The sequence below is a fragment of the Talpa europaea genome, assembly GCF_964194135.1.
Source record: "Talpa europaea genome assembly, chromosome: 7".
NCBI lineage: Eukaryota > Metazoa > Chordata > Mammalia > Eulipotyphla > Talpidae > Talpa > Talpa europaea.
In genome coordinates, this window is record NC_140074.1 from 52,899,128 (window position 1) to 52,922,490 (window position 23,363).

The 23,363-nt window shown below is 39.2% G+C and overlaps 1 protein-coding gene across 1 annotated transcript; it reads right to left on the reverse strand.

Moving 5' to 3' along the window:
- Positions 1–1,608: 1,608 nt before the first annotated feature.
- On the reverse strand, positions 1,609–20,018 carry XPA (XPA, DNA damage recognition and repair factor; the record flags this gene model as incomplete). The annotated part of the gene is made up of 6 exons (XM_084239238.1): positions 1,609–1,757; positions 10,474–10,591; positions 11,840–12,005; positions 12,797–12,902; positions 15,729–15,836; positions 19,847–20,018. 6 exons carry the CDS (start codon positions 20,016–20,018, stop codon positions 1,609–1,611), a joined length of 819 nt encoding a protein of 272 aa, XP_084095364.1.
- Between the last annotated feature and the right edge of the window lie 3,345 nt (positions 20,019–23,363).

Genomic DNA, 23,363 nt, shown 5'->3' on the forward strand with positions numbered 1-23,363 from the left:
AAATCACTAATACACTATTAAATTTAACATGTTTTTGTCAAAAATGAATATGTACTTTGTTTTCCTTGATTCTGAATCTCCCATCTAGGAATTATTAAGGAAGTTTTGTTTGCTTTTCCTATAAAGTATTTAGTAGTGACTTGTATAATTTACTAATTTATAATCTTACCTGAAAGATGAGGAAAGAACTTGCCAGCCCGGGCAGATTTGGCTAGCAGTGGTATCTGGACACCAGGAAGGTAAAGAGTGAACAGAAGCAAACCTCAACTAGACAGATCTATTTGATTTTCACAGTCTCTCGGATTTTCAGTATGTGCTCATAAACAAGTAGTTGTTTTGTGCCAGGTGGTACAGATTCATCTTATTTAATCCTCACAATAGTCTTATGAAATGATTATGCCCAACAGACAAGATAAAGACAAGCCTGGTAAATAACTTACCCAAGGTCCACAGTAAGTGGAATTAGTAGTGATGCTGTCTCAGCAGCGTGAACCCCTAGTTACTCTGTTGTCATCAAGACAGATGCTTTTTTGGTCCCAGGAAGGTCTTGCTGCCCATAGAGAATCAGTTTTTACTGAGCTGTAATATTTAGCATATAAATATATCAATATATGATAAATATGTTAAACATGTCTACACTGAATACTTCGTTTCAAACCTATTTGGGTTTGATGTGTTTGGACCTTGCCTTGAAACAGCTGGTCGAGAAAAGTGAAAATGTGTAAACTACCTGTTTCTTCTATTTGTAGCAGTAGGATAAAAATTCATGTCCAAGAACAACTTGAATTTGCTTTTATCAGAAACATACAGCCCTGTAGATGGGCACTCGACATCTGTGCCAAATTCTCTTACTAACTACCTTAAAATCCTTTTGATGTCTGGGGGATGTGAGGTTGCTGTCTGTCCCTTCCTTTAAGTGCTACATAAGGACAGCAGTTTGTCTTCCCTCCCAGGACTAAATGAGAAAACCACCAAGGTACATGCTAAGTGCCCGGGAAACGATAGCAATGGTCAGGACAATGTACCAGTACCTTCTTTCGTCAGCACAGTATAGCTGTTTCTACTTTCGTCCAGACTTGAATAATGCTATCTAATGTTAGGGCCTACCATAGTAGAGGATACCAAAAACAGGATCAGACTCTCTCCCATATTGTTTCTTAGTCCAGACTTTTCCCAGCAGTAGCCCCCTATTCCCTCCTGACTTGGGAAACAATAATACATAAAATCTGACCCTGCTCCTGGGGTGCAGGGACATCTACCTATCCCTATTTGAGAGATAAGAACCCAGTTAAGCATTTACTGCAAACTCTCCTACTGCAGTCAAAGGTTTGCTTTGATCTCTTATCTCTGTTTTCACTCTAACCTACTACTTTGGAACCTATTCTACCACTCTGCTCCCCTTCCTGTTGTAAAAAAAATAAAATCCAACATTTTGCCAACACCCCAGGTTGTGGACCTTAACTGAAACCGTAACATACTTGTTACTGACGCATTTACATGTTTCCATCCATCTACAAAGACTTTACAACTGGTGAGTTTTGAGCATGACCAATCTAAATTTCCTTTATTTAAATATAAAAAACTATAAAATAGATCACTTAACTGTGATCACATTTTCTCATACGTCAATTCATGGCCACATACAGTACAAGTCTTCCGGTACATGTCATCTTCTACATTTTCTTCTGGTCCATACTCATGTTCATGAGCTACTGTTTCCCTTTTCCACACACTGCTTCTTACTGCTCGCCGTAACTCTAAGAAAAATAAGTCAATTTTTTAGTGGTGCTCTTCAGCTGAATCCCAAAACCCATCAGCTGTGTATGTATTTAATTACAGCTTACCTTCTGTAAAAAAACAAAATTGATTATACAAACTTGGGAAGCTTGCTTTCTTTCCTCACAGGCATGGCCTGTGAAACCACAGTTGAAACAGGTGAAACAAGATTCAGACCCCATGGGGTATGTGGGTTACAGGGGTAGCAAAGAAACCAAATTCAGATGAGTAAAAGAACAGGTTAGTTCAAGCAACTGACTATGGGAAACAGCTGAGATGAGCTACAGTGAGTAAGGACGGGAACATTTTAACATCTATGTGTGAGTCAGGCAAGACAAGCTTTGCTTGTAAGAAAACCACTATGTGAAACCAAGTCCAGTGTTCAGAACTTTTTTCACTACATTATTGTACAAAGAAAAGAATTATGTTGGATGCTTTTAAAAGCAACCAAGTCAATCACAGTTAAAAAGTTCCTATTTTATCTGAAGAAACCAAATTCTTAGTGTTAGCTAGAAACGAATAGGCCAGAGTGTCCAGTTTAATGAATAGAAAGCAATACTAATTGTTTTACACTTCTCTGTTCTGACCAACAATCCATCAAGCCCAGCACTGTCTTTGATAGTGGTACTACCCAAGGGAGAGTACAATTAAATTCTACAATCTCAATTACAATAGCAATATATATTGTTAGAACTAATAAAATCAGTAAGGTTGCAGGGCACAAAATCAACATACCAAATATGTTGCATCTATACACCAACAACAAAAGAAGAAAACAATCCAATTTACAATTGCAAAAAGAATAAAATACCTAAGAATAAATTTAACCAAGAAAGGAAAGACATACACTTGAAAACTCTTAAGATTACAAATGAAATTGAAGACACAAAGGTATGGAAAGACATTCCTTGCTTATGGATTAAATATTGTTAAAATGTCCATATTCCCCAAAGCAACTGACAGGCTTAGTGCAACCCCTATTAAATTCCAGTGGCATTTTTCACAGAAACAGGAAAAACAATCCTAAAGTTTATATGGCACCACTAAAGACCCTGAAGAGCCAAAGCACTCTTAATTAAGAGCAAAGCTGAAGATGTCATCATTCTCCCTGATTTCATACTATTTTACAGAGCTATAGTAATCAAAACAGTATGGTACTGACAGGAAAACAAATAAATCACTGGAACAGAGCAGAGTACCCAGAAACAAACCTATATTGTGTGGTCAATCTACAAGGGTGGAAAGAATATATAACAGGAAAAGGACAGTCTCTTCAATAAATGGTGCTGGAAAAACTAGACGATCTATGGACAAAAATTAACTCAGACTGGATTAAAGACTTGAATCTAAGACATAAAACGAAAACAGGCAGTACACACCTTGATGTTTTATGATCTTACTAAACGCAAGAGAAGCAAAGCAAAAGTAAATGTGACTATAACTAGAAAGCACCGTGAAGGAATCAAATGAAAAGGCCCTAGTAAATGGTAGGAGATCCTTGCAAATCATGTATCTGACAAGGGATTAGTATCCAAAGTACATAAAGAATGCATTCACTCAGCAATAAAAAGACAATACTTTAAAAACGTGCAGTTTTCTAAGGAAGACATGACTTACTTAGTGCTTACTATCACTAATGACCAGGGAAATGCAAATCAGACTAACAATGAGGTATCACCTTGCACCTGTCAGAAGGGCTAGCATCAAAAACAAGAACAAAGAAAGTGTTGGTGAAACTATGGGGAAAAAAGGGAGCCCCCATGCACTGTTGGTGGGAATGTAAATTGGTATAACCACTACAGAGAACAATAGGAAGGTTACTCAAAAAAATTAAAAATAAAATTACATACGATCTAGCAACTCCACCTATGGATACTTATCCAAAGAAAGCAAAAACAATAAAGCAAAAAGATAGGTGCCCCCTACGTCAGAGGCACGGGAAGGTAAGAGAATTCACCAGAGAAAGCGGGGAGCAGAACAGGCAGACGGACCGAAGACACTGTTCACAACAGCCAAGATATGAAAACCTAAATTCAATAAATGGATACAGATGGGAGGATACATACAGTTGCGTCCCTTTATGGCGGAGATGGTTTATCATTGTTCAAACAGAATAATTACACAAATCTAGATGGTATGGTCTACACACCTAACTTGCAACACATAGCCTGTTGGGACCACCATCATGTATACAGTCTGTCTTTGACTAATACATTTAAGAGACATATGGCCATGCAGAAAATGGATGGACCTTGTAGGGATTATGCTAAATTAGCAGAAAGAAAAATATATTTTTATAAATTTATATTTTTATTATAATTTATACAATTTTTAATTTATATTTTTCACTTACGTATGGATCTTAAAAACTAAAGAAAAACAATCCCAAACAGTTGGCTTTTTTTTTTTTAAGCAAGTGCCTGACTTAAGCTTTTATGCCAAGAAATGCACGTCAAAGAAGGCTAACTCAAACACACTGCCAGCCAGCCATATGACGAGTTAAAAAGCCAGGCTGCTTCTGTTGTATAGATCCTGGTTGAGTTAGATAACTGACCACTGGGGTCGTGGCTTCCTTTTTCTTTCTCTTCTCATACTTTTAGTTCCTGTTCATCTGTTTTAAATTTTTTTTTTTTTAAGATTTATTTTTATTTATACAAGACCTGGGGTACAGGTCAGAGGCGCAGGAGGGTGAGAGAATTCACCAGAGAGAGCGGGGAGCAGAACAGGCAGACAGACCGAAGACACTGCTGAGGGGAGCAGCGGGCGAGGCAGGAGAGGTCTGCCACGCCATGTGGGTATCTCCCTGGCTGGCTGGGAATTGAACCCACACTGCACAGGCTGTGAACAGCTTCACAGCGCAGTGCTCAAACTGCTGAGACACCAGGGAGGCCCTGTTTTAAATTTAATAAAGAGTGAACCTGCAAAACCCTATACCCCCACTCTCGACCCCAATAAATGAAAAGCAGAACCCCAGACCCATGCACTCTACCTGCTCATTGTAACCCAGATGTGCTGTGTCATTTCCAGGTTTGCATGTAATACCTGTCATTTTTTTCAAAATTTTCTTGATGGTTACTGCTGAAGGGCATCTTGCAGTCATAAGAACCGCAAGGCATAATCCAGGCACCACACTAGTTATCAGTATGCTGAGACCAGCCAAAGCACTCAGATACTGAGAAAAAAATGGTGGTTATGGGGGTGGAAGAAGGGGTGTAGGAATCAAAAGATACAAAGTTCCACTTAGAAAGTCAGTCACAGGGATGTAGAATATAGCATGGGGCCCATAAGCAACAATACAGTATTGCAAATTTGAAAAACTGCTCAAAATAATGGGGAATAGACTTACCATTTTGCATTGTATAGAAATGTCACAAGGACACCTGAAACTAGTATGTTTATCAAATATACTTCAAAAATCAACACTAAGTAATTACATACTTTCTTTAATTTGTTTTAGATCTATGATAAGTAGTAGCAAATTATTACCTGAATCTATGTATTTTCAGCCTTTATTATATCATGAAGATACACACACACACACACACAGTATTATGTATCAGGCCCCGTTCTAAGCACTTTATATATGAAAGCACTTAATCCTTAAGCATTTGAGTAAAGTACATCAGCCCAGTTTCACAGATAAGAAAACTAGGGTACAGAGAAGTTAACAAGTTCCCCAAGGTCAGAGCTGAAGGCAGAGGCACAGGCTAGCTCAGGCCCATACACTTAATCACCAAATTGTACTGTCTCTTCACACCTACACACTTCATCTGAGATTATTTTCAAGTTTCAATGTGTACACTTCTAGTCATTTCCAAACTAGAAGGAAAATCCTGTTCATCCAAACACTAATCTTTATTCCTACATTCCCTCATATTCAAAAGAGACAATATGCTGATTTTACAATGCCTGCAAGAACTCTTAGAAGGTTTAGCAAAATACATAGATGTGTGTAAGAGACAAAAAGGCAAATGTGGTAAAATGCAAACATCTGGTGAAATCAAAAATGTTTAAATAAAGATTCATAAGTTTTTCACATTAATTCATTTAAGCAACTTAAACCTTTGGAAAGTAGAGGTCAACTACCTACAACCGAGAGGGAGAAGAGGGAGTTAAAAGGTCAGAGACTTCAACAGTGAGAAAGGGCTGACAGACCTTGGCAGAGCTAAGGATACTTGGGGGGACATGGGGAGTGAAGACAGGAGGGAACTTGTCAGGCAGCAATGAAGGCCTGAGGCTGAGAACAAAGCAGTGTCTCACCATGTTATAACCCCCTATTCCCACTAGCTTAGAATTTCATAACACAGAAAGTGTGGACTACCTCCCCTAGAAACTTTTAAGATTGTTGACCGTGAACATGGTGAGACCAGTCTTGCTACTGATATCTTCAAGGACTGCTTACACTTTTTACCCAAAATATTTTCCCCTAAAGCCTCATTTCAATAAAATATTTCTTTCAGTACCTTCCTGGTGGCCTAGGAGTTAAGTCTCAGCTCTGTCACCTTGACAGCCTGAGTTCGATCCCCAGCCAGGGAGCTAAGCCACCTATGGCACAGGGACCTCTCCTGTCTCATCTGCTGCTCCCCTCAGCAGTGTATTTCAGTTGATCTGCCTGTTCTGTTCCCCACTCTGTCTCTGGTGAGTCCTCTAAGCCCCTGCACCTCTGGCCTACACCCCAGTTCTTGTATGCATAAATATATAAATAAATCTTTTTTAAAAAATCCTTTCATAACACTCTAAAGCTTTTATTTGGCTTAATATATTAATTTTTTAAAAAGGCAACCTGTAGTCAAGACATCCACTGCTGCTTATGAAGTAAACCTTATAAGAGAACTAGCTGAGGGTGGCCAGATACTTCTAATTACTTGGTGGGAGAGGCAGAAAATTTTGACGTAGGATGCCCCTTGTTAACTAGTGAAAGAAATCACAAGGAAAGTCAGAATAATATGAAATTTTGTTCTTATTTTGTCTTCCATAAACTGAAGCAGAGTAAAGGGAAATGCATTCTTCAAGCTCTACTGCTAGAAACCCCCAAACAATCAAATATAACCACAGGCCGATGTAAAACTTAAAAGGGTCCCTCCAATGGAATTTTCTTGCCTACCTATACTAGGGGGGATGTGCATATTTTCCTTTTTTATTTTTTTAAGAAGGATAACCTCTACAGTTAATAAGTGAGAGAAACTTTAGTATCCCTTTAAAGAAAAGCCTTCTCTGCACCTTATTTGTGGAAAGGAGGCATGCAAACCCCAAACATTCTGTGTGTTTGCACCAAGCGAAAGTTCCCATCAATACCATACTGCATTTTTTGAAACCAAGTTAAACTGAGCAGCAGTGATGCCATCATTCCTACTTCTACCCATGTGGATCTGTAAGACCTGTAACAATTGGAATTTGTTGACAAGAAATTTCTAGTCTTTCACTGTCAGCTTGTCTTACATTTACATATACCTTATACTATTATGCTTTAATTTTTTTCTATAGTAAGATCAAAATACTTTCCCAAACTACTAACTTACAAGATCACATTCTAAAAGCAGGTAAATGCAATCTCTTACCTTTCCATAAAGAAGTAAACTTTGCGTCAGTTTCTTTGCGGATCAAAATGAGAACACCAAGAGGAACCAGGTTCCAATTTCTTTTCAACTACAAAACTTTTAGACTTGCTTTTATTTCTCTCTGTTCTGAGCCTTCTGAGCAAACTGCACAGTAAACTTCTTGTTTCTAATCTCTACAGTGTCTACTCCACTCTCAGCCCTTTGTGGTCTAGTCAGGACAGGAACATATCCACCAATTTCTGAAGTAAATCATAAGAAGAATCCAGAATTAAAGAAAGCGAAGTATTGACTCCTGAACATTAAACACCAGAAGACAGGGGGTAATGCTTATACAAATGAGAGTACTCAGATTTTCATATGCAAAAGAAAAACATTCTTAGATTTGTAGGGTCTTGGAAAATATACCAATGATGTCACCACTTGGAAAAAATTTCCTCAAAAGACATCCTTCATTCAAGTAGAAATGAAATGAGATTAAAAAAAAAAAAAAAAAGCTGTCTCAAGCAGCTCAAGGAAAAATTCATACAAATTTAAACTCTTCAAAGATAAACAATATTCACTTTATCTGGTTATTAATAATGGCAATAATATTTTAAATTATATTGGCAAAGAGAGCCAATTATATTTGAATTTATATTTATTTTAAACTATACCCATGAAAATTGTATTGTTTTATCCATACTAATATTTAATCCATGTGGTATCTTAAGAGAATGTTTATAGAAAAAAATACAATGATATGAGACCAATGCCATAATCTTTAATTTCTTGGCAAATTATAGGAATTTAATCACCTTCAGATGATATCTTAACCAAACTACAGAAATGGTATCTAAGAAAAAATCATAAATAATCCTCTTAAAAATATTTCACCACTTTGGAAATGTAGCTAATTCCTTTATCTATGTATTATTATTTGCACCAAAATACCATCAGGAAAGTGGTTTAAAGGAGGTAACAGAGGAGGAAGAGTTGAGGTGATTCAGGTAGCTGGAATCAACAAAAACTTTAGAATAATGTAGTCTTAGTTTATAAATATGCCCTTTTACCTTTCCCAACCTTTAAGATGCCTTCTGCTCTATCCTTCAAGGCTCTCTGTGTTGGAAGTAAGGAAGGACTAGGGCAGAAAGTTAAAAAGATTAAAGGAACAAATTCAGAAGTCTTGAAGACTATGGTTCAGCAGTGGCTAATCTGGAAGAGTCATCAATGCAATGGCACTATGCTATAGGAGGTCTCTCTCCAGAGCCATAAAGTGTGCTTATCCTAATTCAGAGAATAACTTAACTCTAATTTATATAAAGGTATTTATGGGGTTGTCTTGATAAACTTCTAATAAACTTCATAAATGTCCAACATTGCTGCCATTTTATTTAAAAAATAAGGGTCATGCATGAAAAAGAACTGAAAAACAAACATTGCTACCAAGGACTATCTCTGGATAGAAGTTCTTTGTAGAGTTCTAATTTTTCTGAACTGCCCATGAATTACTACTATAATATAAAGGTGGGGGGGGATATTCCCCTCACAAGAAGAAATAAGATGGGCTTCTGTTCAATTTGTTTTTAAACATCAGAAGTATCTCATTCACCCTCCAAAACCTCTTCTAAAAACTTAAGAAAAATGATTGGACCTCCCTGGTGGCACAAGGGTTAAGACGCAACCTATAAAGCTATCCGCAGCCACTGCAGCATGAGTTCAATGTCTGGCCAGGGAGCTACCCACATGGTGCAGCAGACCGCTCCTGGCTTGCCCGCTGCTCCCCTCAGCAGTGTATTTCAGTCATTCTGCCTGTTCTGTTCCCCACTCTGTCCCTGGTGAATCCTCTCACCCCGCCCCCCACACCTCTGGCCTGTACCCCAGTTCTTGTATGCATAAATACATCTTTAAAAAAATGATTTATTGTGGCTAGGACAGTCATTTTAAATGAATCAATAAGGTATGTATATTTGGTACTGGTATTATATACACAAGATGCGTGCCACCTACCTACACTGCACACCACACTGGGACTCTACCATTACTGTATGAAGAACATTTAATACTCTTTCTAAGATGCTTTCCAGGTATTCTGTGATACAGCAAAAAGCTTTTTGTGCTCCTGTAATATTCTATGTTCAACACTATTATGGCTCTTATTACACACTATTTTGATTTTCTGACAAACTGTGACTATCATTTATGTTAGCACAGTGCCCGGAATCCAGCTGATACTTAAATACTTGATGCACTGCTAGATGGACAGACTTATGCATATCTGCATACATGGATGGGTGCACAGATGCATGAACAAAAGAATGCAGAGACAGATGGGTAGTCATGAACAGAAGAATGATTGTACCAGATGTAGACTCTCAATGCTGAAAGGCCTGGTTCCAGTTCCAACTCTGCCAATAACTATTTATGTAACAAGTCACACTACCTTTCTAGGTCTTTAAGTCACATAACAGTGATCAGACTAGCTGATATTAGAAGGTTCCTTCTAGCTGCTAAATTAGGTGACAAAGACTTAGGCATGATTTTTTCCATATTTAACAATTAAGAGAGATTTGCTGATGGTATCTGTGTTTTTTATGTTTCTTATAACTCTGCTGGTAATATTTAAGATTTCACTCTTATGTGGTAATCAAAATAAATAAAACAAAAATAAACTTTTGACTGAAAGAGCAAATTAGTGGTTACCAGAAGGACAGGGGAAGAGTGAAGGGTAAACTGGGTAAAAGGTGTTAATGGTGTAGTCAAGGACAAAATTAGAATGTTCAGTGAATTTGATGTAGTAAATACAGATGCTGGTTTATAATGATATGCATTTGAAACCTGCATGTTGTTACTGCAATTAAAAAAAAAATGAATTAATGCCAAATCCTTGATCAGGGAAACATCCCCAATCCTACTATTGTTTCTTCTGTAAAACGTGATTCAACTTAAAGAGTTTACATGTGTTTTGGAATTGCAGCATTGAGAGATTTGGACTAAGAGCCTTAAATACCAATCTACTGATGACAAATATTTAACCCTTTTTCCTTTAATCTATGAAAATCCACATCTTTTCGTATATATCTTTAAACAGTAAGAACCTTGCTAAAGGCTTTCTGCAAAGCAGTAAAGCACAGTCCTGCATGATATCAATGTAGCCACTTACCTTTAACTTTTTTATCAAACTTCTTCTGTTTCATTTTTTCTCGGTTTTCCTGTCGGACTTCCTTCGCTTCTTCTAATGCTTCTTGACTACCCCAAACTTCAAGAGACCTCTTCACAATCTACAACAAAGAATCCACAGTGGAATTAGCTGTTATTCAAATTTGTAAAAAAAATACAGGTAACTAGGGCCTCCCCGGTGGCGCAGCGGTTGAGCTCTGGGTTGCGAAGCTGCCCGCGGCCTCTGCGGCACCAGTTCGATCCTCAGCTGCTCCCCGGCCACCGGAGGAGGGTCCCACATGGCGCGCAGACCTCTCCTGCCGCCCGCTGCTCCCCTCAGCAGTGTACTTCAGTCCTTCTGCCTGATCTGCCTCCCGCTCTGGCTCTGGTGAATTCTCTCACCCTCCTGCGCTTCTGACTGTACCCAGTGCATGTATAAACAAACAAAACAAAACAAAGAAAGAAAGAAAGAAAGAAAAACATGCCTCTATTAAAAAAAAAAAAAAAAATACAGGTAACTAGGGCCTCCCCGGTGGTGCAGCGGTTGAGCGCTGGGTTGCGAAGCTGCCCGCAGCCTCTGCAGTGCTGGTTCGATCCCCGGCTGCTCCCCGGCCACTGGAGAAGGGTCCCGCATGGTGCGCAGACCTCTCCTGCCGCCCGCTGCTCCCCTCAGCAGTGTACTTAGGTCCTTCTGCCTGCTCTGCTCCCCACTCTGGCTCTGGTGAATTCTCTCACCCTCCCGCGCTTCTGACTGTGCCCAGTGCTTATATAAATAAATAAATAAATGAATAAATAAATAAATAAATAAATAAATCTTTAAAAAAAAGAGAGAAAAAAAATACAGGTAACTATTAAATCCATAAGCATGGAAGAATGATACAACTTGAGTGCAGTATTACTTGAAATTTTAAAAAAATCATATTGATTAGGAGCAACTCTAATGCCACCTCGTTCTGATCCTATGAAACCCTCAGTAAATATGACTGAATTACACAGTAGAAAAGTCTTCCATCTGTAATGTTTTCACATGAATCAACAGAAGTACATGTAATCAATGGGTCTGATGAGCTTCGGCAGACTCATCAGAAAACAAGTTCATAACCAATTAGCCACATCAGATCTAAATATGGGGTCATTTCCAAAAATCCCCCACCACAGGAAATTAATCATACTACTCATCTCCCATAATATCCCATGTTCAAACTCATATTTGTTCCAAAATGACATACCAAAAAGCAAAATAAGAAAACATGCTATAAGTATCATTATATATAACTCTCTGTAAGAAAAACTTAACTACAACTTGCTCTATTCACTGTTAAAAACTCCACCTGACCTAGTGTTTAAGATATTTATAACTTATTAGAAACCTGTAATTTTAGGTAGAGTTTCATATCGCCCCATTGTGAATGATGAGGATTCTTCTTCACAATATATTTAAGAGTTGGTTCTCTTTTTTCTAAATCACAGTCTTTCAGAAGGTACTCTTGTTTTGCTTCTGTTTTGGTTATAAGCTTGTGTTTATCATCAGCATCCCTGAAAACAGATTAAATGCATTATATAGTTATTTTAAATTAACTTTCAAATAGCCTAGCAACTCTAGGGGCATGCAGGGAAAGGGAACATATTAAATAATTTTTCCCACAGCTCTGATGGTCAAATTAGCAACATAAAAACTCTAACAGAAAAATACTTTATGGGGCTCAATGGTACATGGGAACAGAGAACAGACAAGAGGGTTAAATATTAATCCCAGAGGATCCCAAAGTGTGAAAGATAGCAACACAGTGCTTAGCTGAGGTAAAACAGTAGGAGTAGGAGAACCATGTGGATTATTATGGGGTTTTTTATTATGGGGATTATAAAAAGGATAAAAGTTAGAAAAAGAATGAAAATAATGTGCTCTTTCCTCATTTTTTCCCTTCCCTGCCTATTTGGGAGAGTGAAAAATGAAAGAGGTGTTCCAAAAGGAGGAGAGTGACTGGAGAGGTTTTATTCCTCTTGTCTTACTGCAAGCCTTTCTCCTTTAACCAAGGTGTCAATACACACTGGGATTAGAACCTGCTGCTGAGAGATGGTAAAAAAATCCCCAACCCAGCAGAAAGAAGGAGGACATTTCTATGGCAGAACCAGAGGCATCCTTCCTATGAATGTGGCCAAAAATACTGATAAACATTGGCTTCCTAAATATTTTTGGCATTTTTGGCAAACTGGAAACCATGGAAATTTTAGGAAACTTCCAAAACAAAACCAAAAAAAATTACTAAAAAGATCTACCAATTGTTTTGCCCTAAATCTACACACTTTAGCAAATAAGAAATAAGTACCTGCAGTTATCACAAGTTGGCCAATCAAAGTGGTTCATAAGATAAGAATCCATAAATTCTTTACCACATTCTTCACATATTGTATAATCAAATTCCATAACAGGTCCTAAAGAAATGGAGAGTAACTCTTTAAATTTCTTTTTTTTTTTTTTTGATGACTAAAACATTTGCCTCTTTTACTAGCTTATCAGCAGGTATTTTATACCTGAAACAAACACATTTAAGTAAAAGACAAAACCATAATTTAGTCATCTCACATTTATCAAAAAAATGTTAAGAGGAAAAAAAATGATCAATTCATCAGGTAGTTTTGAACTCAATCCATTACATTAGTATTCAAGTATATATAAAAGAATATACACAAGTTCATATATGTGTGTGTATATCTGTGTGTGTGGAAATGAAAGCTTTATACTGCTGCAATAACAAATTACCACAAATTTAGTAGCTAAAATAGCACAAATGTATTATCTTACAGATCTGTAGTTTATAAGTCTGACATGGGGGTCAGTGGGCTAATGTCAGGGCTGCTTCCTTTCTGAAGATTTTAGGAAACAAACTGCCTTTCCAGTTTCTAGAGGCTGCCTGTATTCCTTGACTCAGGACCCCTTCATTCTTCAGAGCCAGCAATGACAGTTTCTTACATCGATCTGGCTTCTTTCATTATCACTCTCCCTCTGCCTCTTCTCCTTCTTCCATTTTTAAGGATCCCTGTGATTACACTTGGCATACCTGGATGGATAATCCAAAATAATTTCCTTCACTTATGGTATTTACACTTAATCATCTCTACAAACTGCCTTTTGTTATGTAAAGTAACACAGTCACAGGTTTCAGAGTGATTAAGATGTGGACATCTTTGGAAACCATTATTCGATCACCTACTGGTGAGAATACAAACGAGATTGGTCCCACGGTAGAAAGGAAGGAAGGGGGCTGCTCACAAGCAGTAAAAAGTAAGGCAACAGGAGAGAGAATACAGAATTCAAGTGGAAAACTTTCTCTTGCTCTCCATTCCACCCCCTACAGAGCAAATAGTTTTATTCATCTAAACCACTAGAATGTAAAGTCCATGAGGACTGAAATTTTTAAGTTTTATTTGCAAGCAGTAGGCCTAGGGTCAATACATGAATAGCAGTACTGATACATGCCACCTGTATAACTCAGTCAAGTGCAAGGTACCACAGAAAGATGTCAGTATCTGTCATATAACCTGATAAATCAAATAGGTTTTATAAGCCCATGACAGAATCATAAATCTACAGAAAAATGGTTACAATGAGTCTTCATATCCAGAAAATCATAGCAACTTTCAAGGTCACTGAATTCAATGCTTTCCCTCCTAATACAGGGCTTCTTCTCTACAATCTCCTGGGCAGGTAATCATTCCTCTCTAATCCCTTCCAATGCTGTGCTAATAAGAGGTAGCAACTCACATGTTTAGGGAGTTTTTCATTTCATAGAGTCGCTGTGAGGCTTACATGATATATGTGCCAACATTCCATAAGTAAGAGCAAAAATACAAATATATGCTCACATGCTTTCTTTATACTGGGCTGAAAACTCCCCCACTACAATTGTCAACCACTGCCAAAAGGTGTGCCCTTGAAAGCAAGCTACAGTAAATGTAGTCTCTCTTCCAAAGAGGAGTACTTCTTACACCTGCAGGGCAGCTGGAAGTGTTCTTCAGGCAAAACCTAACAAGTTTTGACACATCGTATTTTATTACTTCCAGGCCTTTTTTTTTTTTTTTTTTTTTTTTAGATAATAACAACACACATCAGGATTGATTAATGAGGCAACAGATGCTGGGATTTGGAGTGTATGTGGGGAAAAGACAACAGTTGGAAGTGGGAGTGAAGACCAGGTTGGGTGTGATATTAGATCCTTCTTGTCAGACAGGGCAAAAACTGGGATGAGAGGCAGGAAGGACATAGGAAATGGTCACTGTTAGTCACAGACCAGGGAGACTAGAGGATGCCCCCAACATTTGGGGACTCAGTGGTGGTGAAGCCAGGGCAGGTGTAATTGCTGAAAGGTATAGTTGTTGTTACCGAGGCATCTATCCCAGGCTGGGGTTAAAACTGGCGACTTTAAGCAGACTCTTAGATGAAACAGAACCTCCAACTGGGAACAATAAGAAGCTTAATCATTGGAACTAAAATGTATTAGCAGGTGACCACAGCCTTTTGCACACTACACTTGTCAAGATCCCTCTTACAATATAGTGCCCAACTTGGAAACAAGTATTTTAATACTTCAAGTCTCAATTTCTGAACTAAATAATAGTTTACACACATCTGAACAGGACCAGTACTTACTTTGATGATTTACCTTGATAAATACTGCTGCTGCTTCAGATCAAGCCTGAATAAGTATTTTAAGCTGTATATTACACTACTGGCTATCAAACTTATGATCAAAAAAACTGTTTTTCAAGGACTATAAAAATATACTCACCCTAAGGACATATATATAAGAGATTTACCGAAAGTTTCACCTTAGATAATAAAGAGTTGTGATCTTTTTATGCGCATTCCAATTATCCTATACTCTGTAAACCATTATTTTCTCCAAACATAAACAAACAGCATTTCATATTTTATCTCTTGGGTTCTGGTCCCTCGTTTAAGTCCATCAAGGTAACTTGGATTATTTAGTCTATCAAATTTGGAGTACACTGGCCATCTCTGCCTATTATAAAACAACAGGGAACATCAACCCTAAGTACACAAACCACAAGTTAATGTAGTAACCATTGCCAAATTTCTTTAATTTTAATCTACTAGCCAAAAGTCATCATTCATACAAGCTAAATTGCTCACTGGCTAAAGGAAGTGAGGGCACTATTCAACTTCAGTTTGCAAAGAATTAATGAGTTTTACTCAAAATGATCAATCTAAATGCCTATTTTCTGAAAAACACACTTTACCTGGTTCATGAACAACTTTTTTAATTTTATGTTCTTCTTCTTCCTCTTCTAGAATGAAGCCTCCTCGTGTGTCAATTATCTTTGGGGCTGCTTTTACATTAGTCACACCTACAAAAAAGTAAAAGTGGTCAATGACTGAACTAAGTTTATATATTCCCTCATGCATATACAGATAAGTTAATATATAGAAAACAAGGTTGTTCATTACCACCATTTCTATTCAACATCATAGCAAAGATTCCAACTAGAGCAAAATGGCAAGAAAACAGATTTTAAGAACAGAAAGAAGTCAAATAGTCCTTATTCACAGATGATGCCTGTTATGTAAAAGTTCCACAAGAATCTAACAATTAGAATGAAGAAATAAACACCTAGAGAGTGAAAACACTCTCTTAGTGAAAACACTAAGAGAAATCAAAGGATTAAATAAATGGAGAAATATACTTCATACAGATTGGAAATCTCAATATTGTAAAGATACCAATTCTCCCCAAATTTATCTAAAGATTTTGATGTGATTCCACTCAAAATCCCAGCAGTTGTTTGAAGGCATTAACAAACTGATTCTAAAACTTACATGTAATACAAACAACCCAGAATAGCAAAGAACAAAACTGGAGAATTTGCACCACCAGATATAAAATGCTACCATTAAACTTCATTAATGAAGACAGTCTGCTAACGATACAAAGAGACCAGTGGAATAGGAGAGAGATTCCTGAAACAAACCAATACATATTTGGTCATTTTATTTACAGAAAAGGCTCCAAAGGAATTCAGTATGAAAAAGACAATCTTTTCAATCAGTTGTGCTGGAATTATGACAAAGGTGTCACTAACCAAACTGAGGAAAAGATAGTCTTTTTCAATAAATGAACTTTGACATACTTCATGCAATATAATTAAAAATATTTTAAATGGATCATGGTCTTGAATGTGAAAGGTAAAACAGAGCATCTAGAAGAAAACACGGATTAATTTAATGAACTTGAAGTAGCAAAAAATTTCTTAAACAGGACACCATGCATACTAATAAGAGAAAATTACTGTATTAGACTTGTTTAAACTTAAGAAATTCTATACATCAAGAGACACAAAAGAGTGAAAAGATATGTTTTGGAGACAGATATTTGCAATATGTGTATCTGAAGGACTCATGCAAAGTCAATAAAAGACAAAGAACCCAACTTGAAAAGTAGGCAAAAGACTTGAATGAGGATTTCACAAGGAGTAGATCCCAAATGGTTGATAAGTACATGAAAAAGTTCTCATCATTAGTCACTGGCGAAATACAAATTAAAACCATAATAAATTATCACTGTACTCCAAAATATCCAAAATGAAAAAGACCAACACCACCAAACAACCAAAACTCTCATACATTTGCTGGTGAATTACAAATTGACATAATCATACTTTGACAATATAGATCTCCATTGTCTTAAAAAGGAGTTACATTCCAATAAATCCATCATAAACTGAAAATGTATTTATTATACCTAACTTACCAAGCATATCTTGGCTTAGCCTACCTTAAACATGCTCAGAACACCTACATTAGCCCATGATTGGGCAAAATCATCTAACACAGCCTATTTCATAATCAAGTACTGAATAGCTCATGTAATTTGTTGAATACTGTACTGAAAGGAAAGTCTATAGAGTAAACCCTAATCCTAATCCTTAATACCTTCATGATCACATGGCTGAACTAGGAGCTGTTGCTTTATGCAGCTGCTACTGCCACTAGCTAGCATCACAAGAGTATTGTGTTATATATATCAACAGCACAGGAAAAGACCAAAATTTAAGGTATGGTCTCTATTGAATTCATTGCTTTCACACTATTGTAAAGCAAAAAAAATCGTAAGTGGAACCATCACAAGGTTGATCCAGCAAATCCATCCCTAGGAATATACACAATAGAAATCAGTGCATACCCACCAAAAGATATAGACAGGAATATTCAGGTTCTATTCATACTAGCCAAAAAAATGGAATTAAACATCCATCAATAGGAAAATGGAAAAACTTCATAATACTATATAACATATAAATGCACAAATCACCATCACATGCAATAACACTCATGATTCAGATATGTTGTGCAAAAGAAGCCAGGCACTGCATGATTCTATTTATATGAAGTTCAAAAAGAGACAATATCTTTCAAAGAGTCAGAACAGTAGTTACTTCTGTGGGTAAGCTGACTGGGAAGGGACATTAGAGAAAATTCTAAGGTTCTGAAAGTGACTATATATTGGTCACTGTGGTGTGTAGATTATCTAAATGTAAGTGGTATTTTACATATTAATGTATAAATTATGTCTGTTCATCTCCCTAATCTCTCCATTCAACTGATGCTTTTATATCTATAATTCTGACAAGTAGCTAAGCACTCCCTTAAAAATTACTGGATTTAAATGAATGAAACAAAACAAATTATTTTAATTTCATGAATACTGTAGCAAGTGACTGAAATGACTGCAATGAGAATTAAGAAGAGGGAAAGCTGTATCAAGGTCTTAACATGAGCAGAATCCCAAACAATGCTAAATCAAGTGGCAAAATGAAGCCCAGTTTCTCTCTGCTGCTATGCCTTACTAACTTTCCCAGGCTTTTAGCATCACTCTGATCACCACATTCTAGGGAAATTCTTCTGTCTTTTTCATCACATTTTTCAAGGCACACAGAGAAATGAAAACTGTACAGTATACTAAAACAAAGTACTACAAAGATAAAAATCTCAGCACCTACTAAATTACTCCTGAAGCACAGTGGGTGTTGTATACAATGCAACATTTCTTGGATATTTTTTAGAAAGCTTACAGTATATTCATCCTCCTTTGCCTACCATGACCAGAAGTTTACCTCAATTCCAGTTAAATACTAGTTTTTACTCTACACACATAGTCCAGTCATTCAGTATAAATCTAGACTCCTTTGTAAAATATGAATTAATCATCAATGCAAATGAACTTTATGTCCTAACTCGGAATGTCTCAGTTGAAAAAGGAATAAAAGGAACCACTAGAAAGCAGAACGGATGAGACCAGAACCAAAGTTGCTAGAAATTACTGATTTGTGTTAGTATAAATATCAAGACATGTACCAGCAACAGACTCTTCTCACTCTCCTTACTTCTGACTGATGAAAAAGAGGACAAGATATCAGCTCTAAACTGTGCACAACTGTTCACACAGTATGGGGTATAGCTTTTGGAATACATAGACTTCATTTTAAATAGCAGTCACAAAGAACTGCATGTCCACCAAACTATTGTATTTTAGGTACCCAAGTGGTGAATTTCATGATTTGGACAGACAGAATGGCAGTCAAGGGGGAAAATTAAATCCAAACAAGAATAGTTTTTCTTCCTAGATTCCTAGTACAACAGAGGCAGCTGGAAGTCAAGGCGAGTCCGAAACCAGTGTCAGATGACCCGAGTTCTCGTCCTGATTAGCCTTGCTGGAATAAACCTGAGCAAACCCCCTTCCTTTTCTGCTCTTCAACTATCACCCGGGCAAAACACGGACATCAATTTTGCAAGTTAGTTGTGTGAAGCAAAATGGCTAATATGAAAGACATGAAGCGCTGCAGGTGCTACTTCATTAGCCCCATGAGAACAGCAACTAATAACGCCTGTTTGCGCCCCTCGTCGCGCAGCAGCGAGCACTACGCCAGGTATGGCTGATGCCCTCGATCGCCCACTGTTAAATGGACGAACGAGGGAGCAGGTGCAGGACTGTTGAAATGGATTACCGGTCTAAAAGCGAAAGGACCATGTCCTGGGGCCAGCGGAAACGCCACAGAAAGAGAAATGAGAGGCAGGACTGAGGCGCTGGCGGGCGAGGGCGACTGCATCCCCCAGAGAAGGTTGGAGAGCGAAGACGGGAGGCCCAGGTGCGGCGAGGAAAGCGCCGGGCTCGGCGTCAGGAAGCCGGGATCCCACCGCGGGGTCGCCCTGCGGGCTCGCACAGCCGCTTCCGCACGGCAGGTGAGCGGACTCCCTCCCGGAGCTGAGGTCTGCGCGCAGACGGAGAGGGCGAGGCCGTCGCACCCGGGACCGCGACCCGGCCCCGCGGGGAAGAGAAGGGCAGACGCCACCGCGCTCACACCTCCGGTAGCCGCAGCCGCCGTCGCCGGGTAAGGCCGAGCGGCCAGTCGGGCCTGGCGCAACATCAGCGCCCGCTGCCGCTTCCGCTCGATGCTCGCCCGCACCGAGGCAGGCAGCTCTGCCGGCGGTTCTGAAGCCGCGGGTTCCGGAGAGGACTCCCCGGTAGCCGCCATCTCCACCCTCCGGGGACCACAGCTCCGGTTCTGCGCACGCGCGTTGGCGCACTGAAGCCGGTCCACTCGCCCGACGTAATCCTACACCGCCACGCCGCCGGCCCCGCCCACCGAGACGTCGCCGAGAGGGAGCGCGCATGCGCAGTGGCGGAGGCTGGGGCGAGGGGCGGGGTCTGCGCGGCGTGGGGGCGGGGGACCGGGAGCAAGTGCTGATTTGTAGCCGGAGGGAAGGATCCGGGCAGAGATCTTTTTTCAGGACCTTGGTCATCTTTAGGAGCGTCGCTTGGTGGTGCAGACTGGGCTTTGGAGTTAGACCTGGGTTAAGTCCTGCTATTTTCCAACCTTTGACACCATCTGCGTGACCTAGAACAAGCTATTTTACCTTTTCTTTGGTAGTAAAATGAGAGTAATTACGGAACCACGCGGTGGGCTTGGGAAGACTGATTGTCTGTAAGGACTCTCAGCACCGTGCCTGGCAGTAGAAAGCTTCCCATAACTGACGGCAGCTAGGAGTAATAGTACTGCCAATCAAGAAAGACCATAGATGATTGAACTGACTTTATTTTGGACATACTAAGGGACAGAACCTCAGATTTGAAATGAGAAGACCTGGGTTCAAACTCACACTTGCTGTGTGACTTTAGGCAAGTGCAGTACCTGTACCAAGGCTGATATGCATGAAGTTGGCTATCTTTTCCATGAAATACTCCTTTAGTGTGGATGAGCTGCAATCAAGTAGATGGGTTTGGATTTGGAGCAAATATTCTGACTTCCCAAAAGTATAGCAATTTGAGCAAAAGAACCTTTACATTAGTTTGCAAAACATTATGCTTTTTCCCATTACAAATAAAAGCAGAAAACACTAAGCTCTAATTACTACATGTGCTGTTTAGAGCTAGTATTTAGAAAAGCCAACTTGGTACACTGAGGTTCCCCACTAATACTCTGTGGTTAAAATGTGAAAAGCTCAACCTAGGACTTCTACTCTTCACACACAGAGAGAGGGGGGACATATATTTAAGCTGGACAAGCTTATGTAAAGCAAATAAATGAGGTTTTCTGGTTGAACTGGAAATGGAGACTTCAAACATGCTCATTCCTTTTCCCCTCAGATCTGTTTTTCCCCTATCCAGGTGATAAAATCTCGAATTCCATAGGATACCAAAAGAACAAGCAACAAAAGAAAAAAGTTAGATAAACCGGGTTTCATTAAAATTAAAATATTTTGTGCATTAAAGGACACTATCAAGAAAATGAGAAGACAACTCAGTATGGGAGAAAATGTTTTAAAATCTGAGAAAGGGGCCTCCCCGTTGGCGCAGCGGTTGAGCGCTGGGTTGCGAAGCTGCCTGCAGCCTCTGCGGCACCGGTTCGATCCCCGATCCCCGGCTGCTCCCCGGCCTCAGGAGGAGGGTCCCACATGGCACGCAGACCTCTCCTGCCGCCCACTGCTCCCCTCAGCAGTGTACTTCGGTCCTTCTGCCTGCTCTGCTCCCCGCTCTGGCTCTGGTGAATTTTCTCACCCTCCCGCGCTTCTAACTGTACCCGGTGCTTGCATAAATAAATAAATAAATAAATAAATCTTTAAAAAAATAAAATCTAGAATATATAAAGATCTCTTGTAACTTAACAGAGACAATCTAGTTTTAAAACAAGCAGGTGTCTTATAGACATTTTTCTACAGAGGATACACAAATGGTCAAAACCATGTGCGAAGATATTCATCATTAGTTATTAGGAAAATGCTAATTAAAAGTACAGTGAAATATCACTTCATACCCACTAGGATGAGAAAAACTTTTTTAAAGTGTTAACAAGTATATGGAGAAAACTGGACTCCTCATACATCGCTGGTGAAAATGCAAAACAGTGCACCCCACCGTGGAAAACAGTATAACTATTCTGCAAAAAGTTAAATACAGAATTAACCGTATGAGTCAGCAATACTCCAAAGCACTGAAAACAGGTGTTCAAATAAACTCGCACACAAATGTTCATAGCAACACTAGTCACAATAACCAAAAGATAAATGACGTAGAAGTCTATCAAAAGATGAGTGAATAAACAAAATATGAACTATCCATAACAAAGGAGTATAATTTAGTCATTACAAGGAAGTACTGATACATGCTACAACATGTATGAACCTTGAAAACATAATGGATTATTCTTACACAAAACATTCAGAATAAGCAGTCCCACCCTGATAGAAAGCAGATTAGTGGTTGTCAGGGGCAAAGATGGAGGAGGGGAATGGAGAGAGAGGACGGAGAGAAGGGAGGGAGAGGGATGGGGACGGGGGGGGGGGGGGGGCTACATAATAAGTATATAGTTTCCTTTTGGGATCATGAAAATGTTCTGGAATAGAGAGTGGTGGTGGTTGTACAATGTCATCAATGTACCACATGTTACTAATGGTAAATTTTATTTTACAATAAACTTGTTAAAGCTCAAATTCTGATTAGACCCACACAGGTAATGGAAAATAATGAACCTAGCCAGGTGGGCAATAGAGGCAAAGAAGTGTGGAGGCCCCTATTAAACAGGGTGGTTACTACCAGCTCCAGGGAGTAGTTCCTGAGACAGAATTTGGTCTGCTGTTGCCAGATTGCCCAGTGTTTCAAGAAAAGGACCTGTTTCTCAAACTTGAATGCACACACAAGTCACCTGGTGATCTTGATAAAATGCAGATTCTGATTCAGTAAGTGCAGGGTGAGATCTCATCATGTGGATTTCTAAAAAGATCCTGGTGGGACTGCAGCTCCAGAGAGAGAAGAAAATTTACTGACTGGCACATGGCAGGATGCCATTTGTCCTACCAGCATATTGTGTCAGCTGAGCAGAAACCAGGGTACAAGCAGAAGGCAAAAAAAACAAAAGAGCAGCCTACCTGAGTTAGCCTTTTTCAGGTCAACCTGGCGGCTCTGCTCCGCCCCTAGTTCCCAGCAGTCCCCAATCCGGGAGTCAAGGGATGCCATCCAGAAAGCTCCACCTTTTACCTCCATTCACCTGGGACAGCCACCCACTGGCTCCATGCTGCTTGCTCCTCCCTCTTCCTCTAATAATGTCCTTATTCAGGGGTGGAGTCTGGGCATAAGGATTTTTTAAAGCAATTATCCTGTCCCCTTGGTAATTTTTTTTTTTTTTAAGATTTATTCATGTATTTATACAAGCACTGGGAACAGTCAGAAGCGCGGGAGGGTGAGAGAATTCACCAGAGACAGAGCAGGGAGCAGAACAGGCAGACTGACGAAATACACTGCTGAGGGGACCAGCGGGCATGGCAGGAGAGGTCTGTCGGGCCATGTGGGACCCTCGCCAGCATCCGGGGATCGAACCTGGGGC